Source organism: Penicillium crustosum (assembly GCF_028827405.1).
Source record: "Penicillium crustosum strain IBT 35664 chromosome Unknown utg000005l_segment0_segment0, whole genome shotgun sequence".
Lineage (NCBI taxonomy): Eukaryota > Fungi > Ascomycota > Eurotiomycetes > Eurotiales > Aspergillaceae > Penicillium > Penicillium crustosum.
The window spans coordinates 128,458-146,802 of NW_026623126.1; the positions used below are offsets into that span (position 1 = coordinate 128,458).

At 49.3% G+C, this 18,345-nt stretch overlaps 7 protein-coding genes across 7 annotated transcripts; 3 read left to right on the forward strand and 4 right to left on the reverse strand.

Moving 5' to 3' along the window:
• Positions 1–343: 343 nt before the first annotated feature.
• N7487_010736 (5-oxoprolinase) lies at positions 344–4,228 on the forward strand (the record flags this gene model as incomplete). The annotated part of the gene is made up of 3 exons (XM_056878466.1): positions 344–1,634; positions 1,664–2,856; positions 2,909–4,228. The coding sequence occupies 3 exons, from the start codon at positions 344–346 to the stop codon at positions 4,226–4,228; spliced, it is 3,804 nt and encodes a 1,267-aa protein (XP_056723785.1).
• Positions 4,229–4,344: 116 nt separating this feature from the next.
• On the reverse strand, positions 4,345–5,603 carry N7487_010737 (uncharacterized protein; the record flags this gene model as incomplete). Its single annotated transcript, XM_056878467.1, has 2 exons — positions 4,345–4,485; positions 4,541–5,603. Coding segments are annotated over 2 exons (1,200 nt in total), but the record flags the coding sequence as incomplete, so codon positions are not given.
• Positions 5,604–5,969: 366 nt separating this feature from the next.
• Positions 5,970–8,551, reverse strand: N7487_010738 (MFS transporter; the record flags this gene model as incomplete). Its single annotated transcript, XM_056878468.1, has 6 exons — positions 5,970–5,976; positions 6,034–6,149; positions 6,204–6,212; positions 6,289–6,460; positions 7,028–7,219; positions 7,284–8,551. The coding sequence occupies 6 exons, from the start codon at positions 8,549–8,551 to the stop codon at positions 5,970–5,972; spliced, it is 1,764 nt and encodes a 587-aa protein (XP_056723787.1).
• A 790-nt stretch (positions 8,552–9,341) lies between these two features.
• On the forward strand, positions 9,342–11,185 carry N7487_010739 (uncharacterized protein; the record flags this gene model as incomplete). The annotated part of the gene is made up of 2 exons (XM_056878469.1): positions 9,342–9,376; positions 9,427–11,185. 2 exons carry the CDS (start codon positions 9,342–9,344, stop codon positions 11,183–11,185), a joined length of 1,794 nt encoding a protein of 597 aa, XP_056723788.1.
• A 260-nt stretch (positions 11,186–11,445) lies between these two features.
• Positions 11,446–13,650, forward strand: N7487_010740 (putative 5'-nucleotidase; the record flags this gene model as incomplete). The annotated part of the gene is made up of 4 exons (XM_056878470.1): positions 11,446–11,549; positions 11,631–11,841; positions 11,901–12,094; positions 12,159–13,650. 4 exons carry the CDS (start codon positions 11,446–11,448, stop codon positions 13,648–13,650), a joined length of 2,001 nt encoding a protein of 666 aa, XP_056723789.1.
• A 220-nt stretch (positions 13,651–13,870) lies between these two features.
• On the reverse strand, positions 13,871–15,475 carry N7487_010741 (FAD-binding oxidoreductase; the record flags this gene model as incomplete). The annotated part of the gene is made up of 1 exon (XM_056878471.1): positions 13,871–15,475. The coding sequence occupies one exon, from the start codon at positions 15,473–15,475 to the stop codon at positions 13,871–13,873; it is 1,605 nt and encodes a 534-aa protein (XP_056723790.1).
• Positions 15,476–15,773: 298 nt separating this feature from the next.
• N7487_010742 (uncharacterized protein) lies at positions 15,774–17,800 on the reverse strand (the record flags this gene model as incomplete). The annotated part of the gene is made up of 3 exons (XM_056878472.1): positions 15,774–16,871; positions 17,016–17,346; positions 17,469–17,800. 3 exons carry the CDS (start codon positions 17,798–17,800, stop codon positions 15,774–15,776), a joined length of 1,761 nt encoding a protein of 586 aa, XP_056723791.1.
• Between the last annotated feature and the right edge of the window lie 545 nt (positions 17,801–18,345).

The window sequence follows — 18,345 nt, forward strand, 5'->3', positions numbered from 1 at the left end:
CTTTGTACATATTGTACTCCGTATTCTTATCGTTCTTAGACCATATCTATATGAGCCCCCTATCTTCCCCTCCATCCTTAATCTAAAACCCCGCAGCTTATCAAGCTGTGGGGGTGTCGGTCCGAGGAAGCCGAAACGGGAGCCATCGGCCCGACACGTGACATGCATCTAATGGGTAACAGCGCGATGATGACTGGAGATGATGGGAGATGTGCTGAGATATCGGGACGAGCTCTGTAACATAAATGATTACGGTCCCCTTCGGATCATCTTTATCTGTTGTTCTTCCCTTTTCATTTCTTGATCCAACCTTACATCTTCCCCTAACTCACACCAAGTCACAATGTCTGACTCAGGGAAGATCACAATCTCTATCGATCGTGGCGGCACATTTACTGATGTCCACGCGATCCAACCTGGTCGCCCCGACATTATCTTAAAGCTTCTCTCCGTCGATCCTTCTCACTATCAAGATGCCCCGACTGAGGGCATTCGTCAGATTTTAGAATTAGCCACCGGGGAGCCACATCCTCGAGGCCAACCATTGAAACTCGACCGCATTGGTTGTCTACGCATGGGCACAACCGTTGCAACTAATGCTTTACTCGAGCGCAAGGGCGCTCGTTCAGTACTCTTCACAACCAAAGGGTTTCGGGATCTATTGAAAATTGGCGACCAATCTCGCCCGGCCATTTTTGATCTATCAATGGCTCGCCCCGGAGTACTTCCGGAAAGTGTTGTCGAAGTCAACGAACGTGTACTGTCCTGTCATCCTTCTGCTGATAGCGATTGCTTTTCCGATTGCCGGATAGTAGAGGGAATTACAGGCGAGAAATTCCGTGTTGTGCAAGAACTAGACCTCGTTCAGGTGAAGACAGAGCTCCAACGACTGAAGGAACAAGGGGTTTTGTCGATCTCTGTGGCGCTATTGCATTCCTACGCATATCCCGAGCATGAGCGTCAAATCGGCGAGCTCGCTCAAGAGATGGGATTCTCGGTTACCCTCTCTTCAAAACTTCAACCTATGATCAAGATCGTACCTCGTGGCATGTCGGCCGCCGCCGATGCCTACCTTACACCCGTTATCAAGACATACATCGACTCTATATCTTCTAGCTTTGAAGGTGGACTAGAGAGTCAGCAAGACTGCCGATTCGAGTTTATGCAATCAGATGGTGGACTGGTCGATTTCCGCAAATTTAGCGGGCTAAAAGCGATTTTGTCCGGCCCCGCCGCTGGTGTGGTCGGCTTTGCAGCCACCAGCTGGGATCCCACTGAGAAGACACCCGTCATTGGTTTCGACATGGGTGGTACTAGCACAGATGTCTCTAGATTTGATGGTCACCTTGAACATGTATTTGCATCCAAGGTTGCAGGCGTGATGATCCAGTCCCCTCAGCTTGATATCAACACTGTTGCTGCTGGTGGTGGCTCCATTCTCACCTGGCGCAATGGCTTGTTCTATGTCGGGCCTGAGTCTGCAAGTGCTCATCCTGGCCCAGCATGCTACCGAAAGGGAGGCCCTCTCACCGTGACAGACGCCAATTTGTTCCTAGGCCGTCTTCTACCGGAGTACTTCCCGAAGATTTTCGGCCCGAATGAGAACGAAGCTCTGGACACAGAGACGACTGCACGTCTGTTTAATGAGCTTACACACAAAAAGTCAACATTGAACGCCGACAGCAAGGCCAGTCCGAGTTTTCCCCAGAGGAGGTTGCCCTTGGTTTCCTTAATGTCGCAGATGAGTCTATGTCACGACCAATCCGTAACCTCACAGAAGCTCGTGGCTTTGAGACCGCATCTCACCATTTGGCATGCTTTGGAGGTGCTGGTGGCCAGCATGCATGCTCAGTGGCCAAAACACTCGGAATCTCCCGCATCATCATTCACAAGTATTCTTCCGTTCTGTCAGCGTACGGTCTTGCTTTAGCAGAGGTTGTCAAGGAGTCTCAGGAGCCTGTTTCATCCACCTATCTATCTTCACAATCTGCTCTTGTTCAACACCTCGATGACTTAGCAGCATCAGCAACCAAAGATATGGAATCCCAAGGCTTCCCTTCCACTCAAGTGCGCCACGAGCAATACTTGAACATGCGCTACGAAGGTTCCGACACCAGTCTGATGATCCTGAAGCCCGAGAACTCCGCAGATTTCCTGGAGGAATTCCGTATTCGCCATCGTCGCGAATTCAACTTCAACTCGGACCGACCTGTTCTTGTTGATGACGTCCGAGTGCGAACTATCGCTTCGTCCAAGGTTCGGACCGAGCAAAGTCCTTTGGTTCAACTGAAGGAAGCCAATATGCGGGATGTTGCGACGGCTCCAAACAACACTACTTCAGCCTACTTCGGTCAGTCGAGCCGGATTGACACACCAGTTTACCTTCTAGGCGAATTGGAGAAAAATTCCCGCATTTATGGCCCGGCTGTCATCATTGATCAAACTCAAACAATTGTCGTGGCTCCCAACGCAGTGGCGAACCTGCTCGACACCTGCATTGTCATCGATCTCAATGACGAACCAACTTCTTCCGGAAGCGCCCTGTCATCGGAAATTGACCCTATCAGACTTACTATCTTTGGACATCGCTTCATGTCCATCGCTGAGCAGATGGGCCGTACGCTACAGAAGACTTCCGTTTCAACCAACATCAAGGAACGGCTGGATTTCTCTTGCGCTCTATTCTCCCCCGATGGAGGCTTGGTGGCCAATGCACCCCATGTTCCGGTTCATCTTGGATCGATGCAATTTGCTGTCCGTTATCAGCATGAGAAGTGGCTAGGCAACTTGAAGGATGGTGATGTTCTGGTGGCCAATCACCCCAGCTGCGGAGGCACCCATCTGCCCGATATTACAGTAAGTGACCTTCAAATTTGAATGCTCTCATCAAATACTAATATGTTCGTAGGTCATTACACCGGTCTTTGACCGACCTGGTGGCTCCGAGATCATGTTTTACGTGGCTTCTCGTGGTCATCACGCTGATATTGGTGGTATCTTACCTGGGTCAATGCCTCCTAAATCCACCGAGTTGTGGCAAGAAGGCGCCGCCATCGAAGGTGATAAGATTGTCAGTGATGGTGTTTTGGATGAGGCACGTTTGATCGAGTTGCTGGTAACGAAGCCCTCGCAATACCCCGGCTGTGCTGGGGCACGCTGCCTCAGCGACAACTTGTCCGATCTGAAGGCACAGATTGCCGCCAACACTCGCGGAATCAGCTTGATCCAGGCTCTGTTCAACGAATATGGAACCAAGACCGTGCAAAAGTACATGTACGCCATCCAGGCAACCGCCGAGTCTGCTGTGCGCAATCTTCTTAAGGAGCTATATAAGAAGTTCAATGGCCAGCCATTGGAGTCGGTCGATTACATGGATGATGGAACTCCCATTCGATTGAAGGTCACCATCGATGGTACCGATGGATCCGCTGTCTTTGATTTCGAGGGCACAGGCCCTGAGGTGTATGGAAGCTGGAACGCCCCCATTGCTATTACTCACTCAGCCATCATCTACTGTCTGCGCTGCATGATTAATGCAGATGTGCCACTGAACCAGGGATGTCTAGCGCCAATTGACATTCGCGTCCCTTCCTCCAGCATTTTGTCGCCAAGCAAGACTGCTGCTGTTGTTGGCGGTAATGTTGTGACCTCACAGCGCATCACTGACGTCGTGTTCAAAGCCTTCCAGGCTTGTGCCGCGTCTCAGGGCTGCTGTAACAACCTGACCTTCGGCACAGATGCCCAGCTTGATCCGTCGACCGGTGCTGTGATCAAGCCTGGATTTGGATATTATGAGACTATCGCTGGTGGAAGTGGTGCTGGTCCCACTTGGAAGGGCGAGTCTGGTATACATGTTCACATGACCAACACGCGGATCACCGATCCTGAAATCCTGGAAAAGCGCTATCCGACGATGCTCCGCCAGTTCACCCTTCGCGAGGGCTCTGGCGGCCAGGGCAAGAACCCTGGTGGCGAGGGAGTGATTCGTGACATCGAATTCCTTTCACCAATTCAATGTTCGATTCTTTCTGAGCGCCGTGTCCATCGACCTTACGGACTCGAAGGTGGCCAGGACGCACAGACTGGATTCAACCTGTGGATCACACGGGATCCGGACACTGGCAAAGAGCGCCGTGTCAACATCGGCGGTAAAAACACTGTCTCAATGAAGACACATGACCGGGTTGTGATCAACACTCCCGGCGGTGGTGGCTGGGGTGCTTTATGAGTGGGTTGTATAGCGAGCATGACATTTCTAGTATACCAATCTCAATTAAATACATAGGGAGAGATAGTACAATGGTCCTCTTTGGCCTCATGAATTAATCGACAGACTTCCTTTTTTTTTTCACAACTTCGACTTTCCAAACACTGGTCGCCACATTTCGTTCGATAGTCGGCTGGTATTTACCATATCTGGCGAAAGTTGGTCTAGGGAAGAGACACCAAGCATCTTCATGGTGATTTCAAGTTCTTCGGCGATGACTGCAAATATGTTAGCTTGGAATTGGAATTGACTTGAATACTAGTCCCGACTTACTGTCTGTGCATCTTTCTACTCCTTCAGCACCGTATGCCGCGAGGGCATAGTAGTAAGGGCGGCCCACTCCAACCGCTGTCGCTCCGAGACACAACGCCTTGAGGACATCTGCTCCGTCGCGAAGACCTCCGTCAACAAACACCTGGAGCTTGTCGAAGGCCTCTGGGTAGTATGTGCGAATCTCCAGGAGTGTCATCAATGAGCTTGGGGCAGAATGAATCTGCCTGCCTCCGTGGTTACTCAACAGAACTCCCTGCACACCATGTTGGACAGCCAGCTTCACATCCTCTACGCTTTGGATGCCCTTGAGAACCAATGGTCCACCCCACTCCGATGAAATCCAGTCCAAATCCTCCCAGGTAAGACCACCATCTACCGAACCGGGAACCTGGCGACCCCCGAACGCTGGCGCATAGTCGTTCTCGTTGTGAATTTCTCTGGAATCTCCGGCTAAACCAGCGTCGAGGTTTTCTTGTGCTTGGAGATAACGATCGGCAGTACGCTTTCCTAGCGTTGAAGTGTCCACTGTAACCCACAGGCTTTGGTATCCGGCAGCCTTGACCCTTTGAATGAGTGACTTGGCTCTTGTCCGATCCACAGGCACGTAAAGCTGGAATGACAAGTTCGAAGGGCTTTGATTGTTAAGTCGCCGTTGCTCGTCCAGATGAGCATCCATGATCTCCTCAAGGGGCTTCGTAGATGCTGTACTGATCATGGTGTGCATGCCTTTGCGGGCCGCTCCTCTCACCAGCAAGGGTTCAGCACCAGGGTGTGAGCTGCCCAGTGTACCCATAGCCGATACGAAGAAGGGGAACTGGGAGGTATGTCCCAAGATGTTCCTTCGAGTGTCCATTGAATCCACACTCCTCAAGATACGAGGGCGAAAATTTATCAGAGACCAGTCATCGAGATTGGCCCTCATTGACAGGCCCGTAGCAGCTGAGCTTGATGCATACACCCATGACTTCTCTGGTAGGACATCCTTTGCGACCTTCTCGAAGTCGGTCGTGGTGACACACAGAGTTGAGTGGGGGATGTTGTTGTTTGCCATCTTGATTACCGTTCTAGCTTAGGATATGAAATTAAAAAAAAGCAGGGATTGAAAAGAAAAAGGAACAAGAAAGATGGAGGCTAATAAAGTATAGAAGATCAGATAACGGCAAACGGCCCCGAAGTCGGCCCCGGTCGGCTACTCATTCCGGCCCGGCTATGTCCATTTGGGGTAAAAGCCATTGCCGAGTTGTAATAGTTGTTATAGTCCTGGAGTTCTTGAATATGTAGACATCCATGGGATACATATGTTGTCCCTCGAGTTGGTTTCAGCTGAGTTGTCTCTTTTTGCCTACTTTTCTTTTTTTTGGTGTGTCGGAAATAAAGTCCCGTGTTATCGAGGATCGACCAACACCAGAGGTCTATACCAGCCTGCCATTCAAAATCTGTTTCAAACGTGAGCTTATATTCTCAACATGGTTGAAAGGAATTCATATTCATACGGTAGCATTCTCTTTTGGGCATCTAATGGCGGAGATGGAGGTATACGGGCAGTTGTAGTCACCCTTTTTATTGGTGTAGATGCGGGCATGGTCAAAGTTGTAGACTGTTGTGCATCCTAAAAGACATGTTAGACTATAGTGGAGACAAATATTGAGAATACTAGGCATACCTTTTGATACTTCAGGATAAGAGTCAGCAAGATCAACATGAATATAACCTTAAAGACTTAAAACACCAGAGAGTCAGAGACTTACTTCTTGACCATAGGGAATGGCAATCACGGTTCCCATAAAAAGCGTACAAATAAATTGCAGACGCATGATTGATGAGAGGATTATCAGGGTTTGGAATCCAAATTCAAGCTTGTCAACTCGACTGAACTGAAGATCAATCAATCGATCAAAGAGCACGCAGAAGGTGAATTGCCTTCAATTAATTCAATTAGAACGTCAATCAGAATGTCAATATTGTGATTAACTTTCAGTTTCAGTATCAGTGAGCGAACCCAAATGAAAGTGATATGTCAGAGAATCGTGGTGATGGGGAGAGAGTGAAGTAAAAGCCTGGCACTGATTATAGAAGGTTGGAAAACAAGCTTAATTGTCTATAAATTACCTTCCTATCTTTTGACGCCTGCAGCCAGAGAGATCTGACGTCAATGGAATGTGTGAAGCATGTCTTTCCCATGCTTTGTGACATCTGCATTCCACCTGCCACCTCTCATATCCCTTGATTGACATGCCAGTTCATGGAAATCTTCCGCTTGCATCTTCCTATGAAGAAGAGATGAGTAACCTAATTAGAGAAACAAAATGCAGGTATTTAATAGTGTAATAATTAAAAATTTCTAGTCGGTATCTTTTAAAAGTTCCGTTGTCCCACATCATCATCTATCTACAACTCTTCTCGTTACTGCGATATTTCCTCCAGCTCGTAAACATGAAACAAATTGACAGCACTAAACCCAATGATGCCAGTCCAATGCCCATGTACAGCGCACCACGGTAACCCCGTAGAATATTGCGTCCTACATCGTTAACGTGCGTTTCCACCGTGCCCGCAAATCCTAGGCCAAGGGAGATAGAATAGTTCACTGTCGTAGCAACGAGAGAAGCAGCCAGTCCTTGGTGGTGACGAGGCATGGAATTGCTCAATATCAAGGTCCCAGATGGGAAAGACATATCCCTAGGGGCGAATGAGTTAACGACGCTGAATACCAAACCCAACACGAAAGGATCGAAAGACTTACATGCCCCAGGAGGTAATTATGCTCACCACAAACGCCTGTGCCCAGTATGTTTGATCGACAGGTACAGTGGCAAAGATAGAGAGGCCAGCCGTGAAAAATACCATTGCACAAAACATGATAACGCTAGGTGGCAGGCGACCAAGTAGGAATCCCGTGACTAAAGCTGCCACGGCACCAGAAGCAGCAGCCGCCGACCATTTGGCCGTGGCCAACAATGGAGAGTCACCTTTGATCACTTCCATGAATTGATAGAAGTAGTAGATGATAATCCCAAAACTCGACCAGCCGGCTGCGATACACCCAAGCACCCAGGCCAATTCACCAGTAAAGACTGACCGCGGGAGTAATGGACATACCGTCCTGCTTTCGGTCAATGCAAAGGCGCCGATGCAAAGAAAACCCACTATAAGAAGAACATAGGTGTAAGGGTTCTTCCAGCCCACAAGCGCGGCCTGGTTCCAAGAAAAGTTGATCAGTACCAGGCCTGAAATCCCCACAGTGGCACCAATTAGATCAAGGCGCTGCCAAAGATGAAGCTTGTCGTCGAACTTGGGTTGGGGGCTGTAGGGGATGACAAGCCATCCTACCAAAGCCAGTATTGCACAGGTTATCCCCATCACCCAGTATCCCCATGGCCACCAAACAAGCTGGGCAAAGATAGAAGAGAAAACACCTCCCACAATAAATCCTCCAGGCGCCGTAGCCCCAAACAAACTGAATATCATTTCCTTTCGTAGACCCGGCCGATATGTTCTTCCAAGAATTGCAATTGCATTAGGGAGTAAAAGAGCGGGACCAATCCCCTGAAGCGCACGGCAGCAATCGAAGAATATCTGATTCGACCAAACACTGAACCCAGCCAACACGGACCAGACGCTGAACCAACAGAAACCGATCACAAACATGTTTCGATGACCAAAGACATCGCCTAGTCGGCCAGCAACAAGAATAAAGGTGCCAACCGTTAAGCTGTAGGCGGCTGCAAACCAGCTTAGATTGGCAGGATTGCTGGTACCGAAGCTATCGCCGATGATACGGACTGGAGCGATGGAAATGCTGAGACCAGCTTGAGTCATGAACTGTGCCATACACACCACACTGACGAAGATGGTCTCCTGGAAGAGTGATTTCGGCGGTTCAATTTGAGACTGAGACGTCTCTAGTCGTGTCAACATCTCGTCATCTTCATGTTGTGTGGGTATCTTCGTTCGATTGATATCATACTTCTCCACGTTCGACATTGACCGGGGGCGATGATTGTGCTCCATAGCCAAAAGACGAAATCCACAGGAACCAAGCGACTGAGGGAAATTGGGAGGAAAAAATAATTCAAATCCGAAACAAAAGTCAAGCTGCCTTTGTATTTAACCCACCAAAGTGGAAGCTCAAGTTCAACATCTTCCGTCGGACCCGATCCGACGGAATAGGAGGTGTCAATCTAGATCTTTTGCAACTTTTAATATCTGACAAACTTGTTAAATTCAGGCCTGCCATTATGTAAATTACTGTTATAAAGGTATATGCAATTTCCTATGACGCCAAATCATTAGATTAAAGCTTGGAAGCATTGATCTATACATCTATACCGGAAAGAACTAAAGAACTACTCATTTAAGCTTTTGGTTGAAAGTATTGATCAAATCAGGTATTCTAGCTGCCAACTTGATTTACTTAAATCCAGCCCATTACTTCCTATAGGATGCCATATGTTCATATGTTCTAATATATATAACTATGTACATATCAAGTGCTCTTTGTCCCTCCACCTGGTCAGGGCTGAGGGGTTGTTAGTCAGCATCACATGCCATCTGCAAGCCCCAGGCACCAGGTTCTTTCAACTTTCGCTTCGCTTTTGTATTCTTTCATCGCGAATCTTAATAATGTTGGTCGCAATACCAGGTTGATCAGCCATACGGCTCCTTTGATAATATTTTTTCCCTATTTCCATTTTGTTTCATTCTTCGCAAACCAAGCAGACGGCGTTGACGCTACATTTTCCCCGCGGACCAAAAAAAAAAAAACAAGTGACGCGGGGTCCAAGGACACATATTGACCTCCATGCCAAAATCACCACCTATTGTGTTTATTGCCAGGTGAGTGTTTACTTCTATGGCACTGCTTACGCTGCTCACTAGCCTTCTAGACATGGCGCCCGCCTCGATGCTGCAGACAAAGATTGGCACTTAACCTCTCCAAGCCCTTTCGATCCACCTCTTTCCTATGGTGGATGGATACAGTCTCGGGCACTTGGTGTGCGTATAGGAAGTCTACTAAGGGCTCGACAGTTCACTGGGGAAGATCCAGAGAATCAGCCCAGCCATCATCCGACCTCGGATAAACAGGCAAAACCCACCCCCGCACCTTCGGACCTGTCCCAACGATATAACGTCATTATCCATACCTCTCCTTACCTTCGATGTCTGCAGACTGCAATAGGAGTTAGTGCCGGTATCCACCAACAAGCCTCGGGTACAGAAGCATCCGAAGAAACTAGTTCAGCTCCCACTGTCCCCACAGTTTCATCAACCCCTGACCAGCGATGTCTGCTTCGTGTCGACGCATTTCTGGGCGAATGGCTATCACCCGACTACTTTGACCAGATCACACCCCCGCCGGGCTCGGACAGAATGGTGGCGTCTGCAAAAGGGGAATTACTCCGTCGTGCCGAGGTCATCCCAGCCACCGATGGTTTGACCAGGGCGTTATCGGGCCACTTTCCCGGCGGTTGGGGCAGCCAGTCACATCCTACTTCACCGGATAATGAAGACCGCGGCTTGCATTCCACAACATCCCAGCGCCAGCGTGCCAGCACCCATGACACTCTCCAGAAGCCTATCCATCTCAAGCATCCAAAGAAGTCTCTCGGTCGCCTGGAAACGGACCTGCCATCTACTCTAGATGCATATTACGTACCCCCAACTCCCACCTACGCCGTTTCCACCTCAGATCCCATCCCTACAGGCTATGTTGCTCATGCACGGAACGCATGTACGAGGATTGACTACCAGTGGGACAGTATGCGCACACCTTATTGGGGCACAGGGGGCGAGTTTGGCGAGGAATGGAGTACCATGCACGAACGAGTGCATGATGGATTTCAGCACATGATTAACTGGTACCGGGAACAGGATCTATCTGACCACGGGTCTACAGCGGAGTCCAACAAAGTAAATGATGATAATACACAAACGGTCCTCGTTATCATCACACATGGCGCGGATTGCAATGCTTTGATCAGTTCATTGAATGGACACTCGGTCCTACTCGATATTAACACAGCTTCACTCACTATGGCTGTGCGACGCAACCGGTTCAATAACCCTGTACATGACATGGATCACACGCCTAAATCTCCGGGCCCAGATAACCAATCGGTGTCACGGGAATACTCCTTGCAGCTTGTGGCGTCGACCGATCATTTACGCCCAGGAATTAATCCCTCACAGCTCACCTCACTGTCATCTCCCTCCGTCCCTGTACTCTCACCGCCTCCGCCTCCGCTTCCTTCCTATCGGAATCGTCTTGGCGGTCGCCCATCGCTTCTCCAGGAAACATTAACAAACGGGCCACCTAGTACTAGCTCTCGGGCATGGACGCTGGCGATGCGCCCGTCAACTAGTTCATCTACTTCTCAAGGTGCCTCTGGGCTTTGGAACTCAATCTCGTCACCCACTGATAAAGCGGACGCAGAGGACAACCTCGTGCCGAACTTTGGTGATCGGCCGGTCAGTCAAGATTCGGGACACTCTGATAGGTCTGATAGGTCTGCAGATCTAGGTTGGACGAAGCAGTTACCACAACGGACAGTGTCGCAGCGTGGTTTATGGGGGAGTGCTCAGCCATTGGGGGATCGTGAAGCTGGAACGAAGCGGCGATGGACGGTGACGGAACAGAAGCTGTGAAATCATTCTGGTTATTGAATTTTATGATACCTCTTGCATGGCGTTGTGGTCTTTGCTTTTTTTTTAATTCAAATGGTCTATAATTACTTTGACACCCTAGCCCTCAGGCATCTACCAGGCACCAATGCCGCGGTCCCCGGAGCTTCCCCCTCATGTTTATCTCCCCTCTTTACTCTCCTCTCTCTTTCTCTCTCTCTCTCTTTCTCTCTCTCCTCCTTTCAAGTATCTTTTAATAACTTTGCCATAACCTCGGAATTTCCATGTCAAACATCGAAACAGACGGTCTCTCCGTCACTTATTCTGCTGACCGAACTGGGTCTCCGGATCTACGACTGATCCACTATAATGATGTCTATCACGTTGAGTATGCGCTCATCTCTCCCTCCTTCCTCTCTCGATGTTTATAAACTTCAAATTAGAGTGATACTAAATTATGTTATTATAGACCCGGCTCTGCAGAGCCCGTCGGCGGGGTGTCTAGGTTCCAATCCCTTGTAAACCACTACCGTTATCACCCACAGTTCGCCGGGCAGCCCGATATCCTGACATTCTTCTCCGGCGACGCTTTCAACCCGAGTATCGAGAGTACAATCACAAAGGGCAGACATATGGTACCATTCCTCAACACAGTGGGCACCGATGTAGCGTGCGTGGGTGTGAGTATGGCAACCAGCTGCCCGCCAGGCACATGTGCACCGCTAATTCAAGCATCTAGAATCATGATCTCGATTTTGGAGTTGCCCAATTCCGCCATTTGGCCAGCCAATGTCACTTCCCTTGGCTTCTAGCGAACGTTCTCGACCCGGCACTAGGGGAGGATACTCCAATAGCCGACTGCGGGAAGTCTCGCATGTTGACCTCATCTAATGGCCTCAAGATTGGCGTATTAGGTCTTGGGGAAAGAGAATGGTATGCGCTACTAGATTGCATCTACTGGCGACTTTATTTCTTTGCTAACTCGGGTTTATCTTAGGCTCGGCACAATAAACTCCCTTCCGCCTGACCTGATCTACAAATCCGCATCTCAAACAGCTCGGGTGCTTGCGAAACAGCTCCGAGATGAGGGAGCCGACCTCGTCATCGCTGTCACCCACCAACGTGAACCGAATGACTACAAGCTAGCGAACAACCTGTCACCCGATCTTGTGGACATCATTCTCGGAGGCCACGATCATTATTACGCCCATGCCGTCGTCAATGGAATCCATGTGATGCGGTCAGGGACTGACTTCAAACAGTTGAGTTACATCGAAGCTTTCCGCAAACCTGATGGTTTACCTGGTTGGGACTTTAACATTATGCGGCGAGACGTTGTTCGCTCAATTCCCGAAGATCCGGATACAGTGGCAATGGTGGCTCGGCTCACTTCCAGCCTCAAGGCCAAGCTAGACAAGCCAGTCGGATTCACAGTCAGCCCGCTCGATGGCCGGTTTTCTACTGTGCGGCAGCGTGAATCTAACTTGGGTAATTTTGTCTGCGACCTGATGCGCTTCTACTATGCGGCTGATTGTGCCATGATGGCGGGCGGCACAATTCGTGGCGATCAAATATACCCGCCAGGAATACTGAAGCTGAAGGATCTCATGAATTGCTTTCCCTTCGAAGACCCCGTGGTATTATTACGCGTCCGTGGCCATGCATTGCTGGCTGCACTCGAGAATGGGGTTAGCCAGCTTCCTGCACTCGAGGGCCGATTCTCGCAAGTATCCAATATCAACTATGGGTTTAAACTGGACGCACCACCGGGGTCGCGCATTACATTCGCTCGTGTTGGCGGGGAGCCCATTGACTTACAGCGTGACTATCTTCTCGCCACACGCGGCTACATGGCCCGAGGCAAAGACGGGTTCACGTCATTGCTTATCCAGGCCGAAGGGGGTGACGTGGAGGAGCTTGTATCTGAGGAAAACGGTGTGCTCATCAGTACAATCCTACGGCAATATTTCCTAAGTCTCAAAGTACTCGGGAAATGGAACCGTTGGAGCGCCAGCTTAGGCCGACATTGGGGTACTGTACATCGCAATCTGCACGGTGAAGGCTGGCTGAAACCGGCATCTCCCCAAAGCGAGAAAAAAGTAGGCGAAAAACCGAACACGCGGCCCACTGTTCGACGAACAGCCCGGTCAGCATACTACTATGGTCGATTTCCCGAAGAAATTGAACAGGGCACTGACGTTACCACCGGGAACGAGACGAATGGAAATATCATGGATTCCGACTCAGATGAGGATCCAGAAATCCTCACATCCTCGCGACCAATTACAAATTACGTCACTCAGCCAGCAAAATCATCTGCCGAAGAAGAGTATCGTCTACAAATTGCGCGGCGAGTTGTCCGAAAGTGGATGCGGCACGCAGGTCTGCAGTCCAGAACGTTAAATACCATGGACGGCGAAGGGGAATTTACTCCGGCCTGGACGTCGGGAATATCTCCTCGACTAGAAGGACGCATTGTGGTAGAATAGATGTGCTCCTCTGCCTTCTGTCTATTTTTTTTTTCTCTTTCAGAGTACTTTTCTTCATGTTCTTCTTCCGGGTTGTCTTCGTTTTCGGGGATTTTCTCTTATCCTCTCCAACTTATCATGTTCCCTGTTCCCTATTGCATCATGCATATGCGCTGGATGGCCTGGCGTTCCTGGAGGGACGAAATGCATCGATACCCTGAATATCTTCGAACTATCCTATTCAATCGGCCTTCTTTTTGGGAATCTCCTTTTGCAACAGATAGTCTCCTCCTCTCCAAGCCTTGTAAACCCCGTAAAGACCACAAAATGGCCAAACATCCCAAAGGGCACGTTTGATTGATCCCTTCCACCCAATCTCGAACTCTCCCCGATGCGGACCAGGGAGATCGGATTCATGCACTCGAACCTTTTCATACAGGGATGGAAGGTGTTGTGCATGGTATTTTGCCCGTAGAGAATCATACCCGGACTTGTTGTAGATGGTCCAAAACTCTTCCTCTGTATAGTAAGTATGCGCATATAGCCATTTCTTTCCCCCCAGACTGTGGACTTTGTGTTCAAGCTGCCGATTTTGAGCCACGAATCCGGTCTGATCCGTGGTAGCAGCAGGCCCCCAGATTCCAAAATTGAGCAGTTGGGTTTTCTGTGTATCCACACTGACTCTCTTGCCGTCATCCATCAACTCTCCTTCCAACCCACCGGCACTTCCTGGTGGTAGCGGACAGAGCCAAAGTGGATATTGTCCGAAGTTTTCAGGCCGGTCCAGCCAGTCCAGGAACTCAGCAGCAGTAGATATTGGTACACCAACATCTTGGATAATATATCGACGCGCAAGCCCACTGACGTGGAGGGCGTGATACATCACCCGGGTGTGCATGAATCGGTTGAGAAGCCAACGTGTAAGGAAGGTGAATGGAACACAGAAGTAGCGAAAAGCATAACGGGCAACCCAGAAACCACCTCGATCATAACGGAAAAGATAGTCTGTGAGAGGAATGTAGTCCACTGCATCTGGCATGTGAGGTGAACTCTTTCGGTCGGAGATGTGGGAGATCTTGGATTGAGCAATTCGGTCGACATGCAAATAGAACCAATCGTCCTGTCGGCGCGTAAAGTGTCTCAGCTTTACATTAGAAGATTTCTCGACTTGCCTTCCAGCACAAACGACGATCTTGTCCCGTGCATAGACGATTCCGTCCAGATATTCAGTGTTTGGATCAGCGCTAGCCTCCTCAAAGGCCCGCACCGCATCCTTCATGTTCGAATTGACATAGTATTTCAGCTCCACCAATGGCTGTGACTTTTTCAATCGAACCTCCAACAGGGTGACTACTCCCAAGGTGCCAAAGGAGGATGCGGTGCCCCAGAACAAGTCAGAGTGTTTATCCGCCAGTTCCGATGCCGTCTCGACGCGGTCATTGTATGCTTTCACCACCTGACCATCTGCCAGGACCATTTCAATCCAATTGACAGTATGATCGAAGAATCCCTCGCGGAAAGAGCTACTCTCCCCGGATGTCCCGGAGAATCCGCCACCAACCGAGATATTAGGGAACTCGACAACCACCAACGGGACCAACCCATGGGCCTTGGTGGCAGCCACCAGAGCACCCATAGAGACATTGGGCTCAACTATAGCTGTACATCGGTTGATATCAATCTCGAGGATGTGCTTGAGAGGTTCAGTGCTGACTGTGTTGGAGAGTGATCGATTGGAGGGCCGAGTACTGTTGGTGGTACCATGATATATACGAAATGGTTGCTGGCGACTATGGAAGTCCGATACCCGTGCTGAAATTTCCCGTACAGCCGTAGTATGATCCATTATAGATATAAAAGAAAGTAAATAAATATAAGCAAAAGCCAGAAGAACACAAGAGACAAGAGAATGGAATGAGGAGAATGAGGGGACCTCAGGAGGGTCCCGAGGGTCTCCGCATTTAAAGTGACGCCCACTGCGACATTCACTACATTCCATGTACATAGTTATAGTACATAGTTATAGTACATAGTTATAATACATGTAGCAATTGTATGGAATCAAATTCAGAACCTACAATATCGGTATCATCAACATAAAAAATAAAAAAATCCCCATAAAAACCAGAATAGAAAACCCAGACTTATTGGAGACCAACTGGACGTGCTCCAGCAAGATTGACTACCCTACCACCTCCAGCTGCTCCGATCGTAGGCGCCCGAGGCTGTACCCAACCAGGAACACTGGAATCATGACTTTCACGGGCAGAGATGGTTTGCCAAACATTAGGGAATCCTGTAGGTAAGATCCCTTTGATTTTGGCACCAGGAACGGCGAATCGAGGCTCACGATGGAGAAGGTAACCGCCCATCAGCCCTTGTGTAATCAAAGATGCAAAGATCGACTCAATCTCTTGCATAATGGATATGTCTGCCTCTGTCCTATCGTCGAGGTCGTACGCATATGGATCCAGTTCGCAGTCGTCATAGTTCTCTTCTGGGTCTCCATCCACCAATTGACCTGATACATTGGGCTGTGATCGCCCTTCCTCGGTGTAAAATCCATCCGGGGCCAAGAAATCACCATATTTTTCTAGGATCTCTTGATCGGTGGCGGGGCTGGCCCTTCCATCTGCCCCTTCCAGGCGAGCGTAGTCGATATCGGCAGGTTCGGAAACGACTTGTGATCCATAGACATGGGGCATCATCACAGCACTGGCCGGGCCATTTCCGGATGATGCATGCTGCGTTTGTAGCCATCGGGTAGCCACAACGAGCTTTTTAAGGTTGAGGACTGGTGGAGGTCCCTTCTGCGCCTGCGCCTGTGGACCTCCATAAGAACCTCCATACATGAAAACCTTGCGTGCGAAAGATCGCCACACGAGAATCTCACATCGATTTCGGAGGGTAAACAGAATACCTTTACGTGCAAACCATTGGGCGGTCGGCGAGCCAAATAAGAGATGTTTCCGGAAAGCCAGGTAATCTCCCCGGACAATCAATTGGCACAGTGGCTGGAAGTGTGCTGCTAATCCTTGTGCCTCCGGTCGTTGGAGGAGAGCCCGGGATGGGAATCGGCCCAAGATAATGTTGCACGGAATGAGGTATGAAAGGATCAAGTGTCGTTGGCTTATGGCCTGGCGGTGACATTGGTCATAGGCGGCCTGCAAAGCGATGCGGGCGGGGAAGAAGAGGTTATTGGCGAAAAGGTATCGCCCGAGGTAGTAGAGGTAGGTGACACGCTGTGAGGCTGGGAAGTAGGCCAAGGGGGGGTGATTGGGCGCTAATGCTTGCAAACATCTGCTCGGCGTTGCGTAGTTTGCCGCACTGTGTTCTGTCAGCATCAAGCTCCGAAAGGTAAAATATTATGGGATATGCCTCCATACCTGGAAAAGCAGTTTCAGGCAGAGATTAGCCATGAGATAGATACCGATGCGCTTGCCCTCCGGCTTGCCAGTAGGGCCGGGGGTGCCGGTGCGATCAGTGAGGCACTTGATGAAAGCTTCGCGCACCACATTGGCCGATTTCTCCACCAAAGTCACCTTCTCAATGCTCTCATCCTGATCCCCCAGACCTTCCATTCGTCGAATATGCGCGATCAGGTCCGGCTGACGATCGAGGCCCATTGCCAATTTTGCCAGAACTTTGGACAAGTAGAGAACCGTAGGAAGAACGACGACACCCATTTGACTATCTCCGAGGGCGAGTACACATTGACTGCAGTTGATGAGAAGGTTGGGTCAGCTTTCAAGCTCCAAGATATGAGTAGCATCCTCGTCTGTGGGGGAGGGGGGGGACAGAGTGGATTCAGAATCCACCACGAGGGCAGCAAAGCTTACTTGAGCAGCGCCTTCAGTTGGTTGTATGTTTCCAATAAGTTGTCAGTATTCATATCGCGCAGGAAGATCAGGTAGAGCTTGACGAAAGTCGGGAACGCCGTCCATGAGCCACCTTTGGATCGCGGCACGAGAGGCTCGCATCGTTGAAGTAGTTCGGCGTCAGTTTTGGAGCCCGGGCCATAGTGCTGTCGTAGTTCACCGATCATGCGCTGGTAAATTTCAGAGAGCGGGGGCTCGAGCTGAAGAAAGTCCTGAACTTTGGCACCATCGCGCTTCTGGACCAATTCCTGCAAACTGCTAAGGAATTGGTCAAGGACGGGGGTTTGACCCATGTTGAAAGAGCGAAATACTTGGTTGACTGGAAGAGTCGCACCAGAATAATTAATTCGATTGAACGATCATCATGTCATTTAAAGATTCTTAACGGTCAAAGAAACCATACCCCGGAGGGTCGCAGAGTCAAGAGGCTCATCTATTGACGGCATTGATGGCAGAACCCGTGACCGCCCTTTGTATACAACCACGGATGTCCATGAAGGGGAATTGATTCAAATTTGCAATTCTATTCGATTATATTCAATTTTGATAATGTATGGAGTGTGCTAATGGATAGGGCATTAGTAGACAATCTATTCTAGTAACCTTAGTCTGGTTTCAATGGGCTGGTGCCATACATCGATAATCTATAGTTACAATATGCAACATAAAGATGGATATATTATGTCCACATAATATTTGATGATGAATATCATCTACCATTTGAAACATAATCGATTAAAGTTATATCTTAAGAATGACTCTTTTAGAAAATAATACTTCTTCGTCATTTGTTAGACGTATTCGACACGTATATATGTATATAGCCATCAGAGAGTGA